Source organism: Rattus norvegicus, chromosome 3 (assembly GCF_021556685.1).
Source record: "Rattus norvegicus strain SHRSP/BbbUtx chromosome 3, alternate assembly SHRSP_T2T, whole genome shotgun sequence".
Taxonomy (NCBI): domain Eukaryota; kingdom Metazoa; phylum Chordata; class Mammalia; order Rodentia; family Muridae; genus Rattus; species Rattus norvegicus.
This window is the reverse complement of record NC_141536.1, coordinates 112,787,365-112,813,315: the sequence shown is the minus strand read 5'-3', so window position 1 is coordinate 112,813,315 and position 25,951 is coordinate 112,787,365. Positions and strand designations below refer to the sequence as shown.

Below are 25,951 nucleotides of genomic sequence, written 5' to 3'. Positions count from 1 at the left end.
AGGGTCGAGCGCATTGGTTCCGGAATGAGCTCTCTCTTCTCCAGGAGAGACCGGAAGACTAGGAGAATCGGGAGTGACGCTTCTGGGCCGCGGAGCACTGTGGGAGGAGGCTGTCTCTAATTTCTCCTCTCCCCCTCCCCCCTCCGGCCAAGATGTCTGACATGGAGGATGATTTCATGTGCGATGATGAGGAGGACTACGACCTGGTGAGACGCAGGGAGCGGGCCGGGGCTGGAAGTAGGATGTGGCGGTGGTGCCGAGGCCGAGAGGCTGCAGCTTCTCCCCCGGGGGCGCGTTGGCCCGGTTCCACGCTGCAGGGTTCCCTCCTCGCCCGGCGTCGCGGGCCTGCGGGGCCTGGGAAGAGAGGGAGAGAGGCGGCGGGTCAGCCCAGGCCGCTGGGCCCTGGGATAGCGCAGGAGGCCGGCCGCGGCCGGTTCTCATCTTCTCTCTGCCCGCCGCCGAGCCGCCACTGCCCGGCGCTTAAGTCTGGGCCCTACCGGGCCCATATCTTCTTCACTCTGACCTCAGCCGGTGCCAGATGCTTGGAGAGTGAAAACTGAGGGGTGCGGGAGGCGGAGGGTCCGTCCTGCTCCCAGATCCTACTGCAAAACTCGGGAGTCTCCCCCAAAACAGCTTAAGAATCTCGCCCAGGGTCAGTTTGGGTCCCAGGTTAAGGCTCAGAGCAAGAATGGGGGGTGGGGAGTGGGGTAAAGTAGTTAAAACTGCTCGTCCTGTTCTCTAAAAAAAATGTCAAGCTGGGAAAAAGGATTTGCTTTTTGTTTGGTTGGGCCGGGGAGAGGTAAGAGTTAAGGGAATTAGAACCAATGATCTTTTTCCTTGATTTAAGAAATTTCCCAGCATCGTTGTTTGAATTGTCAATGGCATAAAAGTAAACTTGCCTAGTTTGGTGATTCCTTTTTAATTTAAGGTTTAATTTGTGAATGGATTTACAGGTCTTAAACTGGACCTCATGTTTTATGTTGATAGTCAAAAAACGCACACCTGTGTAAGAACTAAGAATAGATGATCTTGATTCCCCAAATTAGTGTCAGTTTTGTTTCCTAATTGGGAAGCATCTGTTCGGTCCTTAGGAAATTTCAGTGATACTGCATTTTGGTGAAGTTGTGGAGTACATGCTTTGAGAGCTCTGGTTCATCTTTTAGGTGTCATATTCTCAAAGAATTAGTATTTTGATTTTGAGTTACTGTGTAACTTCTTCATATAGGTGAATCTGTAAATCGTTTCCAATTTTTTTTAAAGGTTTTCATTTTACAGAAAGGCATGTTTTGCAAAAGGAAGAAGGAAGTGCTATGACTGGGGAGTCATAGTAGATGCTTGGTAATTTAAATAGAGAATTTTGTTATATTTGTTCAAACCCAAGGTAGTTGTAAGCAGATACTAAACTTTTCTCTCTTATTTTGCTTTTGTTTCCATTACAAGTAGTTTTTAAAATCTTTACTTACTTCCTTTCCTAATAGTCTATTAAATACATGAATTTTTAGATGAATGAATATTAGCACTAGGATTAACGTAAAAGTGCAATGTAGGAATGAAAATGAGAGTCTTATAAAATACCCTATTAGACTTTACTAGTTTGTGGAAGTTTATTGCTTTGTTTTGAGGCAGGGTCTGGCTGTGCAGTCATGGCTGGCCTGGAGCTCACTTTGTTTCCCAGGTGTTGGAAATAAAGGCATGCATCACCACACCCTTCTTTGGAAGCCTTTTAATTAGACATACACAAACCTTTTAATTAGCCTTGAACGAGACTGTTTCACTAGCATTTTTGACATCTATACTACATATATTGTATAATAAAGTTGAATATGCGGTTTCAATTTTTAAAAAGAAATTTTATATAGAGTTAAGATTTTACTGTTGCAGAACTAATGAAGTTTTTATTTTCAAGCATTATTTTAAATTAAATAGCTCTTCTCATTCATTTCTCATATAGATATAGATATATGATACAGATTTCCAGTTATATGTCAAATAGTGGAAAGTGTCTTTTACTAACAGTTAAAATTTTTTGGTAGCATGATGTCTTTCAGCTAATTTATTTTCATTTGCTAGTCCATATCCTTTAATTATTATATGTTTATCATTACAAGAGTGGCTGTCATTTTATAGCTGCTAGAGATGCTTTTCTTTTGAGTAATTTGCCTAGATCTTTATCTGTTTCTTTCTATAGAAAGTCAACAGGGTTGACATCCTGTCTTAAGGAGGTTTCTCTCTCCCTCTTTACTTTTTGAAACGTGTTACTTTTTGCTCAGGCTGGCCCTGAACTTCCCTAGAGTAGTGAGAATAACAGGCCTAGAATACCAGGCCAAGCTAGATTTTTTTTTTTTTTAATGCGGTTGTTAGACATTTAGTTACCACTTCATTTAAAATGTTATGTGAGGGCTGGGAGTCATTTACTTGGTAGAGTACTGACCATTTCAAAAGCCCTGGGTTTGGTTTTTAGCACCAGGTGTACTAGATGTGGTAGCATCCTGTTTTGTATCACTTGGGTGGTAGAGAGAGTCAGAAGGATCAGAAGCTCAGACCATTCTTAGCTACCTGCTGAGTTGGAGGCTAGGCTGGACTTCAAGAATATTTTTCAGTTAATTGATTAATTAAAATGTTAATAGCACTGTGGGTATTTCTGGCCACAGTGACACTCAGCATATCTTTATCTGTGGCCCACTGATATTTTAATGCCCTAAGCTACCTTTTGTATTTGCCCAGTCTAGTGGAAATAGGTGGCAGGGATATGCCCTGAAAATTAAAATTCTGTCTTGAGTATATTTTAATGCCTCCAATTTTTGCTTTTTTTGTGTGTGTCTTTTTGGGTGGGGGTATGAGGACTTCAGAATGTCCAACAGAATATTGCCACACTGGCACACTAACCCATAAACACTTGCCTGTACAGACAAAACAGTTTGCACTGTCAGTCCTCTGCCCAGTTCTTACTACAGTCTCAGAAGCAACGAAGTTAAAAGTCTCTGCCTCCCCCTTTATTTATTTAGTCAGGATATAGTTTATGTGTTATTGTTAATTTACCTAGAATATCTTACAATGTTTACTTGTCGTGTATATGTGTTTGTACATACATGCCATGCATGTGTAGGTCACTAGACAGTTTGTGGGTGCCTGTTCTCTCCTAACCTATAGATTTTATAGATAAAATCTCAGTTGTTGGACTTGTCAGTAAGCACCTTACCCACTTAAGCCCTCTTGCCAATTCACTGCCCTTTTTACATCTCCAAAGGTGATACATAGGTACTGTATTTCGTTTGACTGGTTTCATGTTGATAACAATTTGACCTGTTTTCAGTCTGCAATATTAAGAACAATGTATGACTTTAAAAAAAAAAAAGTGGCTCAGAGGTTAAGAGCACTGGCTACTCTCATATAGGACTCCAATACAGTTCCCGACAACCATGTGGTGGTGAGTTACAGTGGCCTGTAACTCGGTGTTCTAGGGGGTCTAACATCTTCTGGCCTTGGTAGCACCTGGCATACATATGGTATACATACATCCATGCAAATAAGTCTTTTTAAAACTTTAACCAAAAATTGTGTTGATAATTAAGGTAAACTATTAGCCAGGTAATGTTGTTTTAAGTTAAAAACAATTCAGTAAAACCCCAAAACACCTAACTGATAGAGGTGGTTTTCTTCAGAACTGTTGTGATAATCCATGTCAGTATTGTTGGATATCTCCTATTAAAGCCACAGTCAAAAACAGGCCTGAGTTCAGTCTTCCTCCAGTATGACCAAGATGAAAATACGATTTGTATTCAAGCAGCAATTCAAAATTATATGGCATATTTTGGGGGAAAGAGAAGAGATCCAGACAGACTGCTTTGGAGACACTTGAGTTATTTCATCAGGAAGTTGGAGCTGTCACTGAACCTTAAGATTTGTAAAGCCCTTTTCTAATATTCAAGTGATTTTTATTTTACATGTTTTTAAACTTTTATTTAGGATATTCACATATTGATTGAAATTTTGAAACTTCTACAAATTATTGCTCAGTTGACAGAAACAAATTCAGTTTATCGTTAAGTTACTTAATGCATCAGTTCACTATCCTGATTGTTACCTTGTGTTACTAAGTCATTAGTAATTGTTGCAGTTAACCCTGGTACTCATGACTGGTCTTCTTTTTGTTCTTTTTTTTTTTTTTCCCATTCTACTTGAGCTCAAGGGTGCATTGTCTTTTTGATCTGCTCTCAGGAATAGCAAGTGGGTAATTTTATGATTAAGAAAGCTCATTTGCAGTGTAAAAGAAAGCATAAGGAACTTGTTTTCAGTAGTGCCATAATTGTCTTAACTGAAGCTAATCTCTTCAGCCTGTAACACATTTTCCATTTCCTCACTGCTTGAAAGTCCATGATTTAATTCTGCCATGGACTGTGCCTCAGCCTTTACCTTCCCGAATCCTGGCCTAGTTTTTCATTCGTTCCAGAGTGAGGGCTGCCGTTGGAAGGCTTGGGTAGCCAAACAGCAATTTTCTGGTCTGGAGGGTGAGTTGTGAGGGTTGGATGTAGATTACAGCATCTTCAGTGTTTTCACAATTGATTGATAGTTTGATCTATGACTATCAATGCTGAGATCACTGCTTCTTATGAATACACACAAAATGACATTGTATATTAAGGTCTCTTTTGAAAAATATTGGGAATTCTGTCCTAATTCCAAGCCAAAACCCATTTGGTGAATTTTTTACTACAAGTTAATGACTCAAACAGCAGTTTTTAAAATCAGAAGTTCTAGCAATATAATCCAAAGGTACAATAATTTGATGCCTACACTATAGAGTAATTCTAAAGCCTCTCTTCTACGTAATTAAATCTATAAGGATAGAAGACTCCACATATGAAACATATGCTATAATTAGTGACAGTCAAGTCTGTGCAAGGTGTTTGAGGCATTCATTGTTCATTGACATGCAGTGCAAAGTGGCTATTTCTGTATTCACAACCCAGGTTTATAGTGATGTTCCACAGTGTAATCTGCCTCGTGCTGCCAGAAATATGTTTAGTTTCTTACTAATTTTGATCATTGTGTATTTAGATTTTTTTTTCTTTTACTATTGTCAGGTTTTTTGTTTTTTGTTTTTTTGTGGAATCCCCCTTCACATCCAGGTACATCCATTCATCCCCATATTGTGTGCACACATGCGCCCGCCGCCCCACCCCGGCCTCCCTGGCTGCATTGGATCATAACCCACACTTTAAGAAGCTATAGCTTAGGTGACCAGATGAGAAATGCAAAGAGAGGAGTAAAGTGGAAGGTGAGGAGTAGTGTTGAGCAGTTGAATAAAGGCTGCAAGCCTTGTGAATGAGGGAACAGTTTCATAGGGCATGCTGCGTGTGGGCAGGAGTCAGATTTGTACTACTTTCAACTTACTTAGTAAGCAATGGGAGGTCATTTTTTATTAAATATACTGCACAATAGATGTTTTGTGCAAATTATTCTGACTGTTTAACATGAGGTCAGAACTTGAGGCTTAAAAACAGACCAGGAAGCTTATGGGAAGGTAAACTTTTTTAACTTTTTAGAGAAGTATGTTCCTGAAGAAGAATTAGGTGACCCAAGAGTGTCCCTGCAAGTGCTGCTTGTGTTGTCTTGTGTCATGTGCTGTTCTTGACTGCACCACCCTCTTTACCTCATCAGTTCTTCTAGAAAATGGGCCCATTTATCTTTCAAACCCAGCTTTGGCTGTCACTGTTAGCCCAGCTCAGTCACTGATAGCAGTTGGTTGGTTTATTCTCCAGTAGGATTTTCCTTTACCTTTAGTATCTGTTATCAGTAACAAGAGTTAAGAAAATAAATCATTATGAAATATGTTTTTTACCTAGTCTGATCTTATCCCTAAAGGAAAGTGTTCCAGTAGAGTTTCAAGTGTTCAGCCTAGTTGAATTCCATAGGTTGTTAGTATGCGAGAGCAAGTCCCGTTTGTGTTACCACTCTACGGAAGGCACATTGCACTGAGGAAGCCATCTTGACATATGTCTGAGCTTCCTAACTGCTGTACTCAGTGAAACTCCCTTCACTCCTCTGTCTTTACAGTATTCCCTGTATTTTTTGAAGAAATAAGCTGTATCTGAACTTAAAACAACTAAAATATTCGTGACTTTGTGTTTATTCCCATTCCCCCAGTACCTTTCTTTTGATAGAAACGTATCCATTTGTAATGACTTGTAGGTGAGGAAAAAATAATCTTTATTTTATGAATCTAAAATACTACTTTTTAGGTCAGCGAGATGGCTCAGTGGTTTGGGGCACTTGTCACGGAGCCTGACAACCTGTGTGAGGCCTGGACTCTTATATGGAAGGAAGGGAAGACTGGCAAGCTGTGCTCTGACCCGCACACACACCTGCCAGGCCACCTCACCTGGCCAGATAACTTTGTAACATCCAAATAGTAAGCTAGGATGGCACTGTAGAAGTTTGAGGGGTTTCCCACCGTGTAAATTCAGTTCTTACAAACGCTATAAAAAGCAATATAAGTGGGCTGGAGAGATGGCTCAGTGGTTAAGAGCACTAACTCTTCCAGAGGTCCTGAGTTCAATTCCCAGCAACCACATGGTGGCTCACAACCATCTGTAATGGAGTCTGATGCCCTCTTCTGGTGTGTCTGAAGACAGCTGTAGTGGACTCATAAAAAATATAAACATAAATAAATAAATCTTTTTAAAAAATAAGCAATATAAACAAAGATTAAATATTTTCTAAGATTTCAGTCTATTAATGAGGATTATCACACACATTGATTCCACAGAGTGAAAGTAGTTAGATTTTTTTTTTTTTTTCATTTACTTGCTTAGTGTTTCTTTGTGTTATAAATGCATGTGTGGAAGTGAGAGGATGGCATTCCTCCCCTCACTGAACCTGGGCCTGAGCTGGTGGTCACCAACCTAACAGTCCTGTCTGCCCACTTCATTCCCCCACGTGACAACAGGGTCACAGGACTTGAACACCTATGCCTGGTCCTTTGTGTTCATGCTGGCAGCTTGAACTTAGTTCTTCTGCTTGGACAGCAGTCTTACTCCATCTCCACTGCCCAGCCCCTGGAAGCCCTAGGTTTGAGAGAGAAAAATAATTTTCATCTTACTGTATACTTTATTCCTTCTCTGTCTTAGTTTGTTTATTCTGTTTTCCCCCAAGATATGGTTTCTCTGTGTTGCCCTGGCTGTCCTGAAACCTAACTCTGTAGACCAGAATAGGCCTCAAAGTTAGCAATCCGCCCGCCTGCCTCTGCCTCCCGAGTGCTGGAGTTAAAGGCATACCCCACTACTGCCAGGCTTCCTTCTCCAATTTTAAAATAAGATCAATGTTGATGGCTTGTTTTATTTTATACAAAAATAGAATTTTATCCTGACAGCATTCACTTTTTACAGTGCTGTGTGTGAATTTCTTTTCCTCATTTACCATCTCTGTCCTCATACACAGGAATACTCTGAAGACAGTAACTCTGAGCCCAACGTGGATTTGGAAAATCAGTACTATAATTCCAAAGCACTGAAAGAAGATGACCCGAAAGCAGCACTAAGCAGCTTCCAAAAGGTGCTTCCAAAAATCTTATTTCTAGATTTTATGTCTAGAAGTTTATTTTTTAAAATAATACTGTATCTGTTACTTTTCTCATTGCTACCACCAAATAATCTGACCAAAACCAAGAGCGTAAGTATTTTTCAGTTCACCATTTAGGATGCCATAGTCCTTCATAGCAGGGAAGCCATATTGACCAGAGCATGTTACTAGGATTCTGTAGTGGTTGCATGGGACTCATGTTTGGATGCTTGGTCCCCAGTTGGTGGAACTCTTAGGGAAGATTGAGTGGTTTGGCCTTGGTGGAAGAGATGTTTCCCTAGGGTGGACTTTTGAGGTTTCAAAACCCCATGTCATTCACAGTTGGTTGGTCCCCTCACCCCACTCCCACTCCCCCTGTCTCTTCCTACAGGCTCAAATGAATTTTCAACCGTCCCTGGTCCCATGCCTTGACTATCATGGACTTTAACCTTCTGAAACTGTACACCTGAATTAAATGGTTTCTTTTATAAGTCACTTTAACCACGGCGTCTTACCACAGCAATAGAAAAAGTTAACCAAGAAGCAGGGAGAAAAACTGGGCCCTGAAGTAGAACTAGGTAATAGCTCCCCAGACTTATATTTTAGTGATTTATTCCCTGTGGCTAGGCTCTACTCTCAGGGTTCCTTAACCTCCCAAGAAAACACCATCAGTTGGGGACCAAGTATCAAACACATGAGGCAGATATTTGATATCCAAACTAAAACAGATACAATAAATGCAAAGTGATTCTTTTCAAAAATGTGTGCGATGTTTATGATAGTTCTGTCCAAAGGATGGCATTATGGGTAATAATAAGCATATATTTCAGAATGTTTTCTACTGTCTTTTCTAATGGAGTTGTTCGTGAAGTAGGGCCCTTGTCCTAAGCCCACACTGGAGAGTGTCCCCCTGCTCAGCACTGTTACTGTAGTCCTGCTGCTACTGCGAACAGATTAATTGATTTCTTGAGTCTTGAGCAGTTGATGGTTCTTACTAAAGATGATTCAGGTAGAGAGTACATTATCAAGTAAGTCCTCTTATGGGACGGCTTAAGAGTCAGCTTACTTACCCAAGGGTCCCAAGAAGTCTCTTTTAAATCCTTTTTAAAATTACACTGACAACTAGTGAAATTTGGGAGAAAATATTTTTCATGAATAGCTTTTAAATTTAATTCAAGTCTTAGACATTGGTTATCATTGAAAAATAGTGAAAAATTGATACCAAGACTAAAAATCTCTTTCCATTTTAGGTTTTGGAACTCGAAGGTGAGAAGGGAGAATGGGGATTCAAAGCGCTAAAACAGATGATCAAGATTAACTTCAAGCTGGTAAGGTTTCCTCTGAGGCTCACCATGGGTAATGAACTGCATGCATGCCTCCTGCTGCAGAGCCCCGCACATCTTCCCTATAAAGTCAGCAGACTGACCTCCGTGCACTCAAAATCATGACTACAGCAATACTGAGGTGTTATTTTTTTTTTAATTTTTAAAATTCTTATTAAAATATCATATCTTCACTTTCCTCCCTCCAACTCCGGTGCCCTCTCTCTCCAATGCTAGCCTTTTAATTTGACACAGGATCTAAAAAAAAAAAAAATAGTAATTTCTGTAGGAAGAACTTATTCCTTAGGTATGTTTTCTGTGTGTTACTGCATATAGTCCGGGTGCATTATTTGTAGAGTGACTGTTTTAAAAAACTTACTTTGGAAGTTTATTTTGGAGTTTACAAATTCTATTCATCACTGAGTCTGGGGGCAAGTACTTCAACATTGTACCCGAAACCTGTGTTGTTTCTCTTCCCACCAATAATCAATCAACAAATCAAAAAGGCCTGAGTACCATCAGAAGATGCCTTGTGTAAAGTTGCTCCCTCTGCTGCTCTGTTCCTGGCTACCACCGTCTCCACCTACATTGTTGGGGTGCTTGTTAGCCGGTCTTGCATCTGTCCTTGTTGGCAATGTCTCTGATGCATTCATCCTTTCTAGTTCTACTTCTCAGAGCCTATTTTTGTTGCACAAAAACCCTTGCTTTCTGTGCATTTTTATGGTGATATTACACCAATGTTTGCTATATTTAAATTAAAAACTTGAGAGATATAGATGAAGCAGCAGGTGACTAAGGGACAGAGATTTGAATTATTAAAATAGTAGCTTTAAGTGCTAAATGAGAACTCTTAAGATGCTGTTATTTGTAAGAAAAGATGACTCCTTTAAAACAACTTCACATAATAACAGTTGTTTGAGTTTTAGTCCATTTAAATAATGGGCTGCCCTTAATTTTACCTCAAACAGAGCTGGGAAGGATAAGAAAGGGTTATCTGTATCCTACAGTACAGTCTTCCTGGTCTGCCATTTGCTTTTGCCTTGGCATCTATAAATAGGAGACCACAAGAGTGGTCTCGGCTGTGTCTGCCTTTCTCATTTCTACGTGAAGCTACAGTAGAACCTGTGTAGCTTTGCAGTGTTTTGCAGTAGTTAGAAGATCTGTTTCACTTGCTCTGTGTGAGAACAGATTTACTTAATCTTCCCTCAATCTTAATTAGGATTAACATAATTTTTAAAGGTCCCTGTCTGAATTTATTCACATAATAAATTTATTGGGGACATGGGAGTGAGACAGGGTCCCACTATGCAGTCCTGGAACTTTCTATGCTGGCCTCAAACTGACAGAGATCTACCTGCCTCTGCCTCCCTAGTGCTATGATCAAAAGCATGCACCACCATGTCCAACTAACAATAATCTTTTAAAAGAGTGTCTTAAGCCATTAAGATAAGCAAGTAAAGAAAGATACTTGCCACCAAGTCTGACAACCCGAGTTCAATCCCTGGAGCCCATGTGGTGGAAGGAGAGAATCAGCTCTACTAACTGTCCTCTGACTTCCTCTTTCATGTATTTGTGTGCCCTCACAAACAATGGGGGGTGGGAAGGTTTCTCATTTTCCTCTTTCATGTATTTGTGTGCCCTCACAAACAATGGGGGGTGGGAAGGTTTTCTCATTTCTGTGATAAATTACCCTGACAAAGGCATCTTAAGGTAGAAAGGGCTTATTTTGGCTTACAGTCCAGATGGATACAGTCCAGCATGGTGAGGAAGGTATGGGTACGGGAGCAGAATTAGGAGGCTGGTCATGTCTGTGTGTACTTGGAAAGTAGAGTGTGAACAGGAAGTGGGGCTGGGCTATAACCTTAAGCCTGTCACCCAAGGATTCACTTCCTCCAGCAAGCCTCTTCCTCCTGACGCTCCCACAACCTCGAACAGTTCTCTAGCCAGGTATGCAAATACAAGTCTCTGGGGGACATTTCAGACTGCAACAGTGAGCTTAAAGTTATGTAGGGTAAGATATAATTCAGAAGTTCTTTTTCTAAAATCCTGCTTTAGTACCAAAACACAAAATCAAAGTTGAGACTCTCTTATTTCACCATTTCTAAGTGCAGGTTTATAGGTTGCTAGAGGATGGAAGTTCCTTGTTATGTCCTCATGAAACTTCTATAAAAACAAAACAGATACCCATAGCTGGCTATCATTCCTTTATTCATTACCCTAATAACCAGAGGAAGGTATTTCTTCCTGCCAGTGTACCGTTTTCCTTGAAATAATAAGAGATTGTTTGGGGCTGGGGATTTAGCTCAGTGGTAGAGCGCTTACCTAGGAAGCGCAAGGCCCTGGGTTCAGTCCCCAGCTCCGAAAAAAAGAACCAAAAAAAAAAAGAGATTGTAGGGAGTAGACCAGATTGTGGAGTTACACTCCAAAACTGACTTACTTGACACACTCCCCAAATACCTGAGTGCTGGACATTTTATACTGTCCCTTTGTTTCTCCAGACCTGTTTCCTGGAAACCATAAGACATTGTATAAACAGTCATACAACTAGGTGTTGCGGTGGCAACAGTAACTGTCTACTATGGAATAGGGCCCTGTATGGGATGATTTTCTGTATTTATTTTAATTGAAAATAAGCTTTATTTTGTTTGGGGTTTTGTGCAGTTTCTACTCCTAGATTCTCCCCAGACCCTGGGATGATTTTGGTCCATGAGATGAGTTCTGGGACTTGAAGAGGTTTGCTTGACCTCATGGAAAGCCAGCCAGTTCAAGGGAGAAATGGAGCATGTGACTCTTGTTAGGAAGTTAGGATGAATCTTTATTTCATGGGGAAATAGTGGGTATCATTTAAAAATTCAAGTCTGCTTCTTTGGTAGGTATCTTGGTAGTCTCCAGTCACATAAACTGTAATATTTGAAACTTGGAACACATACAGGTTTCACCAGTTTATTAGGCTCAGTTCTGACATACGTCATCTTGTATGTAAGGTAACACGTCTGTGGTGTTCTTCCTCCTTTCCAAGAGTGTGTCATGAATTGTGGCAGTCTAGTTCAGTGAGCAGAACTGTGCTGGGTTGTACTGCTGTATGCACTCACGTGACCCATCATGCATTTTTCTCCCCTCACAGACAAACTTTCCAGAAATGATGAACAGATATAAGCAACTATTGACCTATATTCGGAGTGCAGTCACCAGGAACTACTCTGAAAAGTCTATTAACTCTATCCTTGACTATATCTCCACTTCTAAACAGGTTAGGCTTGAGGTTTTATCTCGATGCTGTCAATGTGTTACTTTATACAACAGTGATGGTTCTGTGGGTTTGGGGTGTTGTTGATGTGATGGTTGTTTTCTTTTTGAGATGGTCGCCTGTAGCCCAAGCTGGCCTCTTAACTAACTGTGAGATTAAGGGTACCACTGGACTCCTGGACCTCCCCTTTTTGTCTCCCAAATGCTGATAGACAAGTGCCTTCATGCCTGTTAAGTCTTCATTTTATGTTAGAGAAAGGCTGATTTACTAATTACTAGTGTGCTTCAAAAGTAATTTGTTCTATTTTATTGATTCTGGTACTAATTAATATTTAAAGGTAATTTAATTTAGATTTCATGTGCCTGTTGTTATAGCTCTGTTTTTATGAAATTGTGTCTGCATCTGAACTTAAGGCACTGAGCATGCTAAACAAGCATTCCCATTGAATGTTGAAATAACAGGTGCACTCGCGCGCGCGTGCACACACACACACAAGCACACACAGGCCTTCATTTCAGCCATTGGGAGTGTTAAATGTGGACATGAGTCACAAGTTGTGCTATTTGATTAAAGTCCTTGAGAAGAACTTGTCCTGTGCCAGTCTCAGTGGGTGCTCTATAAATGCTTCGACCAAGGATGCATGGTAATAGCTGATGAAGGGAAAGAGGTAAGGGAGATAGATGGGTTCTTCTACAATGTGGTGGCTAACTAAGATGATGGTGGTGATTTTATGTATGTCATTCATCCTTAATTTTTTTTAATGAGATTATTTTTATTTAATTTTTTTATTTTCTTTTTAAGCTTTGTTTCTCTCTGGTATTTGAACATAGGATCACTTAGTATCTGTTTTTGCATTCCTGACCAGCGGTCTCAGAATCAGCCTCACACTCCCCTCCCCCAACATACTCAGGCATGCACGCACATATGCTCATCTATTCTGTGAATAAGGGAAAAGAAGCCTTGTCACTTAATGGCAATAGTTCCAGAGCAATTCTCCTGCTGTGTAATGAATTTGAAACCAGCCTGGCTGGTGGCATATGCCATCCTTGGGAACAAGGTGATTTTTGAGGCTAGTCTGGAATACATGAGGCACTTTATCTAATTAAATGACACTAAATTAAGTGGGAAAATATTTTTTGTTGCTTGCAAACAAGTATCTTAAAAACCTCTTTGTGTGGGTAGCGCTCTATCTCTGTACCATCAGAACCCTGAGTAAATAGGCAGCCTTCCCCTAGAGTGTCAGACACTCCTGGTCCTCTTTCCCTTCCAGTATATAGAGATTTCGGGATCCAGGTACCAGAAAAAAAGCTACAAACAGAGGAGAATGAACAGGGAAACTTAAGATGGTGTAAAACAGAGGTTATATGGGGAAAATGTCACTAATTAGTGATTAAAGCAACAGCTAAAATTACACTAGAGAAAATAGATGTGGTGGTATTCCCAGCACTGAGAGGATAAGACAGACTACCACAAAGAGTTCCAGGCCAGCCTGGTCTACAGAGTAAGACCTTGTCTCAAAACAAAAGACAACCATTTTGCTGGCAGGGGCGCTGTTGTGCATCCTTCCTCGCCCTCCCCCCCTAGTGTTTCCACTCTAGAACATTGTAAGGGCTAAGGAAATAAAATATATGGATATATTTATTAAAGGCCCAGCATATCATTCTGTTGGTATAAAGTGAGGTTAGTTTGGGAACGACAGAGCTCACTGTTATGGCATTAGAATTTATGACCATGTAGTTTACATGGGAAGATAATGTTTTGGTTTTACAAAACTGGCAAAAACATCTTAGCACTTATAAATGTGATCTCTTGGGGCTGGGGATTTAGCTCAGTGGTAGAGCGCTTACCTAGGAAGCGCAAGGCCCTGGGTTCGGTCCCCAGCTCCGAAAAAAAAATAAAAATAAAAAAATAAATGTGATCTCTTAATGTTTTGGATTATAGAAGACATTTGGTAAGAAACAAATAGTGTATCTTACATGTATTAAAGTTCAAAGATGCACTTTTAGTTTGTTCAAATTAACTTTATTAACAGGTACAAATTTGCTGTTTACAATTATAGAATTCTGATTTTTTATGTCAGATGGATTTACTGCAGGAATTTTATGAAACAACACTGGAAGCTTTGAAAGATGCTAAGAATGATAGACTGTGGTTTAAGACAAACACAAAGGTAACAATTGCATTTGCTCCTCCTTTTGAAGAGTGGGTGGGTGCCTAGAGTGATGTGTCCCAAGTATATGTACTTCCTCCTAAAGGCTTGTCATCTTAATTTTTATACAGCTTGGAAAATTATATTTAGAACGAGAAGAATATGGAAAGCTTCAAAAAATTTTACGCCAGTTACATCAGTCTTGTCAGGTAACATTCCCTTACCTTTTCCTTAATAGAAGCATTAAATAATAGTATCAGCTTATTTAGGAGTGTTTGTGTGGAAGCATCTATCCCAAAAATAAAATTTGAAGAAAAAAGTTTTTAAAGGATCCTGATCATGAGTTCAAATCCCACCTTTTCTGTATAATGAGGCTTTGCTTAGAAATGAGGTTGACTCTCTGAGTCATTTCTTAGATCAATGGCTCTCAACCTTCCTCATGCTATGACTCTTTAATACAGTTCCTCATGTTGTGGTGACCCAACCATATAATTATTTTTATTGCTACTTCATAACTGTAGTTTTGCTACTGTTATGCATCATAATGTAATTATCTGATGTGCAGAATATCTGATAGCAACCCCTGTGAAAAGGTTGTGTGACCTCCTTAGGGGTTTGTAACCTACACATTGAGAATTACTGGTCTAAATGCTGATTTCAGTTTTTACTCTTTATGGGATGAGGTATAGTTTGTCAGTGAGCAGATAAGCCCCTTATAATATGTAGTAAATTTGTACTATCTAGTAATATGCAATGTAGAGTAAGCCTTGGAATCTACTTATTTGCTTTGAGAATATGGGGAATAGTTTTATAAATATAAATAACAAAGATATTTTGTATTCTAATATATGACTTTTTTTGTATATTGTTTGAAGCATTATTCTCAGATAAAATTTGGAGTAGTGTGTTTGTCCGCAATCCAGTATAGCTATGTTAGGTGTTACATATTCTAATATGAAAGACATGTAGACAGATGCATGGTAAGCTGGTTATGATTTATTAGTGAATAACTAAACTACACTTTAAGGTCAAAGACTTTATGAACAATGAATTTGATTTAGTGTGTGTGTGTGTGTATTTTGTTTAACAGTATCTATAGCTATGTGGCTATAGGCCGTACACTACATTTGGAAAGCATCTTGTGGGTTGCCATTTAATTTTCCTGACATGCATAAATAAGGAAGGCTGAGCCGAGAAAGCATAGCATATTTTATCTCCCTATGTGCGTTCAGGAAGTGGGTTTCCATTGAATAGATGGATCTAAAGCAGTTGCAAAGGAAGACCATTAGTGTACTTCCTAGCTGAAAATATAAAACTGCATTGATTTTTAAGTTACATTTAAGTGAGATCAGTATACACGCATGTACATGCATGTTGAGATCAGAGGACAACTTGTGGGAATAGCTTCTCTCCTTAACAAGTGGAAGATGAATGGCTTGACAGCAAAGGTCTTCCAACATCAAATTTTTAATTCATGGGTCTGGGGAAATGGTTCGGTGGATAAGAACACTTCTGTTAAGTGGGAATATCACCCACTGATAACTGTCAGCATTGCCACAAAGGATGCTTGGTAGCCAGCAGCCTAACTGACTACTCGGTGAGCTTCAGGTTCCCTGAGAGACCCTGCTGTAAGAGATAAGGCACCCAGTGTTCCCTGACCCACACACATGAGTGTGCAAGCACACACATATGCAACACACACCAAAGCTTTCTTAATGAATGTCATTTTCTTTAAAAGAATATTTTATACACACAAAACCTTCTGGCCTCCTTTTCACTATCCCGGTTCCTTTGGTCACTCTAGAATTAGTCAGGATGCAGTAAAATCTAGTATGTTTCCACAGAGATACAAGGTTCCCAAGGTAACGCTAATAAAAAAAAATCCCTCTGTGGTTCCTGCATTTTGTCTTGACTAAAATATTTCTCTCCCTAGACTGATGATGGAGAAGATGACCTGAAAAAAGGTACCCAGTTATTAGAAATCTATGCTTTGGAAATTCAAATGTACACGGCACAGAAGAACAACAAAAAGCTTAAAGCGCTCTATGAGCAATCACTTCATATCAAGTCTGCCATCCCTCACCCACTGATCATGGGTGTCATCAGAGGCAAGTTTGGATGGAACGAGTAGGAAGGGAAAACAGGAGTCATTCATTATATGAGACTGGCTCTAAAGTTGTTCCTGTTTTACTGACAGTAAATGGTAAAGTGTGACAGTCATAAGGGGACTATTAGAAATTAGCGTGTGTTTTTGTATTAAGAAGGTCGCAATAATAAATATACTGTTATCTAAAGTCATATTGTCAGTGTATCTCTCCTGAGTTGTAATTACATAAAGGATTACTTCTTACTCAGTAGAAGCTGCAAAAAAATTGCAGTGACAGCTGGTATCCAGTGAGCTTGCCCTATAGGATGAGGATACAGACCCTAGGAGACCCTGGAGTTGCCATGTGGAAGATATAGTCACACCTTGGGGCCATGCCGGACATACAGTTAAATCCAGTGCAGTAGGCTCTATTTGGTCTTCATAAATTAATCTTCTGTGTTGTTATTACAGAATGTGGTGGTAAGATGCACTTGAGAGAAGGTGAATTTGAAAAGGCACACACTGATTTTTTTGAAGCTTTCAAGAATTATGATGAATCAGGAAGCCCAAGACGAACCACTTGTTTAAAATATTTGGTCTTAGCAAATATGCTAATGAAATCAGGAATAAATCCATTTGACTCGCAAGAGGTCTGTCTAATTTCCTCACTCCTCTTAGTATCCGATTGCCTTTCTGGAAAAGAGGTACTCTTTTAGTATGCACGTGTAATTTGTGTTCCTTTTGTTTTTTTGTTAGGCCAAGCCGTATAAAAATGATCCAGAAATTCTAGCAATGACAAATTTAGTAAGGTAAGATTTATGTTCCCCTAAAGCAGCCCCTTTTAAAGCAGCTCACAGAGGGGAGGGACAGACAGCATCAGAGACTAGTTGACAGTCAGCATCTGTTGTTGTGTGTGTTCGTCTGAGGCACAGAAGTTCATGTTCGTTTAGTCCTTTGAAGCCATTATGCTGTTTCTGTGAGTCACAGGCTCTGTGTAAAATCTCATCTGCTCTGTTGTTTTATTTTATGCTGGTTTTTTGTTTGTTTGTTTTGTTTTCCTTCTTTCCAGTGTAGGAGAGTGAATCACTTGCCGAGGTTGGCCTTGAACTTGTAATTCTACTGCCTTGGTCTCTTTCAAGCCTTTACCATAAGGTTTTTGGTTTTCTTTATTATTTATTTTTTTATTTACTCATCTTTTATTTGTTTTATTAATGTGTGTCTATGTGTGACATATATATCAGTTTTAGCTGTCTTTGTCTCAGAACTTTGATTCACAATATTAATACCTCTGCCTACTTCAAGTCTAAAATTATGAATTGGCCCAAGATAAATCAAGAGTTTTCAGTAATGAGAGGCATAAAAAGCATACTTTCTCAATGACAAGATAAAAAATGACTTTAAAACAAAAGCCATAGGGCGAGGCCTCGTGCTGCACACCTTTAATCCCGGTACTCAGGAGGCAGGAGTGGAGGGTCTCTGAGTTCAAGGCTAGTCCGGTCTGCACGGTGAGTTGGAGACCAGCTGAGGCTACATAGTGAGACCTGGCCTCAAAAAAGAAAACGAAACCTCAATTTTAGCCCTAAATAAAAAAATCAAGTCTATGGGAGTTTTGTTACAAATAATTTGCACTGCTACATTAATCAGTATTCTCCCATTGCTATCTTAAATTGTTTTACTGTTTGTTGAATCGGGTTGATTTTAATTGTAAAATGGCATTTCTCCAGTCTTTTTTCAAGAGGTTTAATTTGTCTACATTTGTTATATTATCTTGAGTTGATTTGACTATAAATTAACATTTAAAATATTTTATTTATAGCATTGGTTTGCTAAACAGCAATTTAAGGAAATGATGAAAATTTTGATTAGAAGTTAATGCTATATAAATTGTTAAGTATGATAAAACACATTAAAGAACTGCTTTATCACACCTTTATAAGGTAATAATTATTCTATATTTACTACATCTTGTTACCCAGGTAAAGCATTTATAGTGGAACTCAAAATCTTATTATAATGATACACATTTTACCAAGCAAGGAATAAAAATAAAGTCTACTTAATGGAAAATTTTCTTATAGTTAAAATATAGGTGTATGCAAGTGTAAGATAAAATATGCATGCAATGTTTTCACTACTTGAAGATAGCCTCCTGTTGTGCATTACAGTGTATTGGGGTAGGTAAGAAAGTAATATTTCCTAATTTCATCTTCCTAGTCAGTTGCCAGCAGACTAGAGGAACATATTTGCTGTTGAAGCACTTGAATCACCTGCCCCTAACATGAAGTTACATTGCCACCTAACAGGTGGAAGCAGAGCAAGGGCGTGCAGAGCGGTTGATGATATATATGCCTTACATATAAAGCACACAGAGCAGAGGGCGTGCAGAGCAGTTGATGGTGTATATGCCTTACATATAAAGCACACAGAGCAGAGGGCGTGCAGAGCGGTTGATGATATATATGCCTTACATATAAAGCACACAGAGCAGAGGGCGTGCAGGGCAGTTGATGATATATATGCCTTACATATAAAGCACACAGAGCAGAGGGCGTGCAGGGCAGTTGATGATATATATGCCTTACATATAAAGCACACAGAGCAGAGGGCGTGCAGGGCGGTGATGATATATATGCCTTACATATAAAGCACACAGAGCAGAGGGCGTGCAGGGCGGTTGATGATATATATGCCTTACATATAAAGCACACAGAGCAGAGGGCGTGCAGGGCGGTTGATGATATATATGCCTTACATATAAAGCACACAGAGCAGAGGGCGTGCAGGGCGGTTGATGATATATATGCCTTACATATAAAGCACACAGAGCAGAGGGCGTGCAGGGCGGTTGATGATATATATGCCTTACATATAAAGCACACAGAGCAGAGGGCGTGCAGGGCGGTTGATGATATATATGCCTTACATATAAAGCACACAGAGCAGAGGGCGTGCAGGGCAGTTGATGATATATATGCCTTACATATAAAGCACACAGAGCAGAGGGCGTGCAGGGCAGTTGATGATATATATGCCTTACATATAAAGCACACAGAGCAGAGGGCGGGCAGAGTGGTGGATGATATACATGCCTTACATATAAAGCACACAGTGGTGCCATATCCAGAAGCTTCGCTTCTTCCTTCTCAGCACCTTCAGCAGTCCCTCCCATAGTTGTTCCCAAAGTAGGTGCCAGATCCCTAAGGAGAATTATAGACATGATCAGCCTTTGGCCTTCTGCAACATGGGTTCCATCACTGTGTCCTCTGTATGTGACCACTTGGCATTTCTGTCACTCGTGTTTCTGCTATATAGGTTGATGGGATTTAGATTTGAGAATCAATCCTTTTGAAAACTTTTTGCAGTTGCTGGTAGCTTTCTAGAAGATAAAAATTAGGAAGCCGTATTTTCTGGTTCTTCAAAAAGGATGTGCTTTCTTATTTAAAAGCTAAGACCAAGCTCTTTTGTTGCATAATGTGCATGAAACCTGGTTTCTTTCTTTAAGAGCAATTAGCAATCAGAAACGCACAATTTCATTTGAAAACATCAACTGATATAATAAACATTTTTACTGTCAACTTTGAACAAGACTAAGATTTTAGGTTGTTAAATTACTAATATATTTGTATAACTTCCCCTCGCCCAAACAGAAAGATCCATTTACTGTTTCCTTTAGAAAACAAAAAAGCAGTAGTTTTGGGGGTTATTTATTTGGTGCTAGAAATGAATTTTGGGGGAAGGTTATGTGTGTGTTGTGTATGCTTACTTAATTTTGACTTCCTTAATAGAAGCAATAATAGAGTTGTGGTTGTTGCATATAAAAGATTGAGAAGCAGACTCTGGATTATGTCTGATATATTACTTCACATGGGACAACGTTGATCTTTTTTTCCCATGTTAGTGCCTATCAGAACAATGACATCACCGAGTTTGAAAAGATTCTGAAAACAAATCACAGCAACATCATGGATGATCCTTTCATAAGAGAACACATTGAAGGTATGCTGCTGGCTGACTGAGGTCCGCTGTTCCTTTTCTGATGTGTTAAGTACATGCTCGGAATGGGGAGGAGTGGAATGCATTGGCATAGCAGAGGACAGAGAGAGTTCTGAGTGCTACCATGGAATAGGAAGCCTCTTAACATGAGGTCTGTACATGGCATTTGCTTTCCTTTGCCTTTTAGTGTAAATATTGCCGTTATTTGGTTGTTGATGCTTAGATTCAAACCTGACTGTTAAGGTTCGTCAGAAAGCTCCCATAGATGATAATTTCCCCCAAAATGTAAGAAAACATTGGGAAGTTCTCTCGGAGTAAGTAAGGCCTAAGTTCTGCTGAATTGCTCTGATAGCTCCAGTGTTCCATCTATTAAGAACTATTGAGAGCTGGTCAGTGGTGGTTCATGCCTTTAATCCCAGCACTCAGGAGACAGACGCAGGAGTTCCAGAATAGTCGGGGCTACACAGAAAAACTTTGGTTTAGAGGGGAAGAAGGGTGGGGGAATTATTGAGGGCACTTAAATGACTATTGGGAGCAATCCACTAAATATTTAAATGTTAAATGCAGCAGAAAAATTAGAAGAATATGTCAGAAGTAATGCTCTCTTGTTCCCTATTTGCTTCTTTTTATTTCATTCAATAGGGTTTTTTTTGTTTTTTGTTTTTTTTTAATATTTTTTATGGGCCTGAAAGGGTACTATACTTTGTAAAAGCAGAAAAATATAAAAGCGTTATCCGTGAACCCTAGTCCAGTCTTTTTTTTTTTTTAAGGACAGTTGGGTGTGAGGAATTGTATATGGGCCAGGCATAAGGGTTAGGAACCTAGGCAGAGGCCCAGGACCACTGGGGCTGCACATAGGAAAGATGACACGAGAGTTAATGAAAGTGTGCAATGGAGTGCTGTGGGGCCTAGGAAGGTAACTCCGCTGCTGTGAATGAGAACGTCTCAGATGTGTCCAAGGTTAGGAAGTGATGCACAGGGGACTGCCAGGGAGACAGAAAAGTGTCTTAGGAGATTTGCAACATAATCAGGGAAGGAGAACCTGCAGCCTTGTCACACCCAGATTTTTAAAAATCTAAGCACCCGTGTCTTTACAAAGCAAAATGGTTCAAAGGTAAATCGTAGCGTTAATTACATGGCTTGTGCTTACATGATTCATAAAGACCTTCACAGTTACAATGTTTTTTTTTTCTTTTTGTCTTTCAGAGCTTTTACGAAACATCAGAACACAAGTCCTCATAAAGTTAATTAAGCCTTACACAAGAATACATATTCCTTTTATTTCTAAGGTATTTGTGGATTTTAGTGTCTATGATTAAGCGCCTACAATTGCAGTGTAGCGATCTTTATTTTAAATAGAATATAACTTTTGCACTTCACAGTGGATTTTTGAGACATAGGTTTCGAGTAGCCCAGGTTAACTTGATATAGTTATAGAGTGTGTGTGAGTACACATACGTGTGTACTCATGTAACTGTGTGACTGAGGATGATCCTGAACTACTGATTTTCTTCCCCCTCTGTCTCCCAAGGGCAAAGTTACAGGTTGAGTCACTGTGCCTAGCCAAGGCTTTAAATTTAATAAGAAATTTTCATTGTTATTTAATATAGATTGCTTTAACAGAAAAGAGCTTTAACGTATGAGAGAGAAATTACAAGTCACTCTGTTTCTAAGATTCCTTTTTCTTAGACAGAAGACAGTGAAGCATTAATAAAAGTCCAGTTCCGAACAAATAAAGTAGGAGTTATACCCAGGGTTAGAAGAGAGCTGAAGGCACCATTTGGTATGGAGTACTTGCCTACAAGATATTTTCGTGTGGTAATATGTTTAAAATCTTAAGCCAAGCCTGGCCACATAGGTTTAATCTCAGCTGTTCAGGAGGCTAAGGTGGGATGATTGGAATCTCAAGGCCCATCTTGGCTACAGAGTAAATTTAAGCCAACCTGACCAACTTATTGAAACCTATCTTAAACATGAGAAGAGTGTTGGGATATAGTATATATCAGTGATAGAGTATATGCACAGGATCCTAGGTTCAGTGCCCAGGATCATCAGAAGAAAATTCTCTTCCCAGATGGGGTTGTAGCTCAGTAAGAGGGCACTTGCCAAGTGTATGGGGCCCTGGGTTAAATTGCCATTATAATAAAAGGAAAAAAATTATCTAGTGCAGTATAACTAGTATATGTTTCCATTCGGTGGCATAAAATCATGAATTATTTTAAAATGTTAATTAGTAGAATTATATAACGAAATACTTTGTCGTAGGAGCTAAACATAGACGTAGCTGATGTGGAAAGCTTGCTGGTGCAGTGCATACTGGATAAGTAAGTACTTCGCAGCTTTTTTAAATTTACAGTATGTCTTGTGTGTGAATATAAGTGCAGATTCCTGTGGAGACTGGAAGAAGGGGTCAGAGGCCCTAGAGCTGGGGTTACCTGTGGGTCAGAGCCACTAATCATCATACTGGTACTAAACGCAGGTCCTCTGGGAGAGCAATAAGGCTCCTGTACACTGGCCCCTCTTTCCAATTCCCTTGGCAATTCCCTATTGGTGTGATAAATTGCCAAGACTAAGGCGACTTAGACAACAAAGCATTTAATTAGACTACGGTTTCAGAGAGTAGAGAGTCCATGATGGTGGAGAAAAGACGTAGCTGACAGCTCACATCTTGATTGGCGAGTAGGCGTAGGAAGAGACATTGGGAATGGTTCTAGTCTTTTGAAACCTAAAGCCCACCTCTGTGACATACTTCCTAATCCTTCTCAAACAGTTCCTCCAACTGGGGACTAAGGATTCAGTGTCTGAGCCTGTGGAGAGCACTCTTTCAGACACCACAGTAATCATGTCAGACAGTGATGGCAAGGAGGGCATAGCAACTCAGTTGTGATTTACCATAAGCACCACTTGTGGCTAGGGTTTTTCTTTTTCTCTTCATTAAAGATTGATTCATTATAGTTAGGTACACTGTCCCTGTCTTCAGACACACCAGAAGAGGGCAGCAGATCTCATTACAGATGGTTGTGAGCCACCACATGGTTACTGGGATTTGAACGCAGGACCTCTGGGAGAACAGTCAGTGGTCTGAACTGCTGCTCTCTCTCCAGCCTGGCTATGATTTTTCTAATAGAAGACATAACAGTGATCCTTTTGTAATGAGTGAACACACTGAACACATGATCTCTGGAGAGGTTCTAAGTCAGTTTTCAGACAGGTTTCTCATTCTTTGTATGACTTACCACTAAGAACTTGTTGGGCCTGTGACATACTTAGCAAGTTAAAGCACTCTGCGTAAGCCTGACAACCTGAAAAGAGAGCGAGCTCCCAAGAGTTGTACTCTGTTTGTACATACACAGTGATAATCTTCTGGTTTGACTGACTGGCTCGCTCTCACTTGCTCACTGTCTCTTGCTCTCGCTCTCGCTCTCGCTCTCGCTCTCAGATATGGTCTCTGACTAGACTGGGGTTACTGTGGAGACCAGGCTGTTCACCTCTGTCTCTTAAGTGCTAGGATTAAAGATAAGTACCTGCATGTCCAGCCTATAAGGTGAAAGCCATCTGTCACAAGGCAGTCTTGATGTTATTAATCGAAGTTTGCTTTGAAAGCATGGCAGGTAGCATTAACTTTCATGACATAGGTGTCTGGTGGAAAATGGCATCTGAGCTGAGATCTGGTGCCTTAAAAATAGAGTAATAAATGTTCCAGCTGACACTAAAGTCACTTGGTACCAGTAGGCAGGGCGGGTTTGGGTTTGGGTTTTATGTTGGTGTTTGGTGGGGGTGGGGGTGGGGGTGGGGTCTGTTCTGTGAATGTGCTTAGCAGAGATTACTGGAGACATTGCTTTCTTATTTGGTTCCAGCACTATTCATGGCCGAATTGATCAAGTCAACCAGCTCCTTGAACTGGATCATCAGAAGAGGGGCGGTGCCCGATATACTGCACTAGATAAATGGACCAACCAACTAAACTCTCTGAACCAGGCTGTGGTCAGTAAACTGGCTTAACGGAGAGCAAGCTTTGCAGACGTGCTTATGGCAACAGTGCAGAGATGCAATCCTTGCGGACTGGAAAGGCAGAACTCCTGTGGGTTGGTGTATCCTGAAAGTGACTGGAGTTATGGCAGAAGGGCTTTTTTGATCAACTGGTTTGTGTATTGCTGCTGCATTTATCCCAAGAAAAACAGCTTTAATCTCCAGAAGAAAACCAAAACACCATGGGATTTATGCTGTGTTGACACCTTGCCCTAAACATACAACACCATAGTAATTTGTCATGGGCAACATGACCAGAGAGATTTTTGTCATGATTTTAAATACACTGACACGCTACTGTTGGTTAAATTTAAACATGTTGTACCTGCAGAAATTCTCTCACAAATAACCTGCAATAACTTGAAATTCATACCCTTTTGAACACTTCCTTTTCTCATGTATAAATGAAAATGTTTGCTGCATTTTGCAAAATGTCAATTCTCCAAAACTGTGTCCGTCTACTTCTGTACTTGCAGCTAGTGAAGGTTAGATGACCCGTGCCCTCTGTGGTACACTGTCACCTAGGGCTCAAGCAGCAAAATAAACAGTGCAGCTCAGAAATTGTAGCTTGGTTCTTGATGTGTTTTTATTACATTCGGGGTTAATCTTTTGTTTTTAGTATCTTACAATTTTCAGGTTATTTTGTCTTCAGTTAAGATTTAAAAGCCTGAGAGCAAATAAGAAAAGCTAGTTCTTTGCTTTCAGGTTTTTAAAACTACTGTTTATTGATAAAGTAAGGACTACTTTCAGGCAGAGCCCTTACATAGCACTTGTTTTGACAGTGATAGTTTAAAGGATTACGATTCTTTTTTTAAAAAAAGAATGATAATTTTCTTTTTAAAAGAGTATGTATTAACTCTCAGAATGTCACTTTAAACAAATATGCCAGAACATAGACAGCGAAGTGAATGTTACCTGCATAGTGACCATGCTGAAAGGTTATTTTCTAACGCCAGCAACGAACCATTGCCCAAAGCCTCTTGGGTTTGCTCTTTGAGAATTACAGTCAAAGTTAATTTAGGTGACGTGCTACTAACTTTATGTTTATACCTTGTTTGAAAAGAGTATTAACAGACTTGTCCGTCTTTGCCCTAATTTGGCCCCAGGGGAAAAAAAAAAGCTAAATTTAGATAATGTAGAAAGTATGTATCTGGCTTTGAAAACAATCCCAGAATAATTTTCAAGTATTTTGTGCAGTGGCAGCATAGTTAAGAATGAACTCTATGGCCTTTGATAGTGGCAGAACTCAGCTCATTTGAATGTATTGAGTTTTGGATGTATTTGGTTTTTTTAAGTTCACATCGTATAGTGTCAAAAGAAAGAACTAAGATTACCATAATGTCCTTGGTTTTCTGTTGCTCATTATTATGTAAAGAGTTGAGTGGCAGTGCAGAAGGAGGACTGTGTGACTGAAGAGTGGCAACCAAGAATTTTGATCATTAAATCAGATTTTATAAACAGTAGAAAGAGCATGGACTTAAAACAAGGCATGCTTATTTGGTTTTGTCAAAATTTTACGAAAATATGTGATATATATTTATACTAAAACTATATAATCCTTAGAT

The 25,951-nt window shown here is 39.6% G+C and overlaps 1 protein-coding gene across 2 annotated transcripts; it reads left to right on the top strand.

Moving 5' to 3' along the window:
* Positions 1-2: 2 nt before the first annotated feature.
* On the top strand, positions 3-24,944 carry Cops2 (COP9 signalosome subunit 2). Of its 2 annotated transcripts, none has more exons than NM_153297.2 (13): positions 3-206; positions 7,441-7,554; positions 8,811-8,888; positions 12,007-12,132; positions 14,210-14,299; positions 14,410-14,487; positions 16,212-16,386; positions 16,836-17,014; positions 17,121-17,173; positions 20,263-20,360; positions 21,564-21,646; positions 22,623-22,681; positions 24,215-24,944. In NM_153297.2, the coding sequence occupies exons 1-13, from the start codon at positions 153-155 to the stop codon at positions 24,357-24,359; spliced, it is 1,332 nt and encodes a 443-aa protein (NP_695209.1). In that variant the 5' UTR covers positions 3-152; the 3' UTR covers positions 24,360-24,944. The 2 variants fall into 2 exon arrangements, with proteins under 2 accessions (NP_695209.1, NP_001416684.1); NM_001429755.1 differs by having other exon boundaries at positions 14,189-14,299.
* The last annotated feature ends 1,007 nt before the right edge of the window (positions 24,945-25,951 follow it).

Coding starts and splice junctions, on each gene's coding strand:
- Cops2 (NM_001429755.1), top strand. CDS start 153: ATGTCTGACATGGAGGATGATTTCATGTGCGATGATGAGGAGGACTAC. Junction 16,387..16,835: donor GATCATGGGTGTCATCAGAG/GCAAGTTTGGAT, acceptor TTGTTATTACAG/AATGTGGTGGTAAGATGCAC. Junction 17,015..17,120: donor ATCCATTTGACTCGCAAGAG/GTCTGTCTAATT, acceptor TTTTTTTGTTAG/GCCAAGCCGTATAAAAATGA.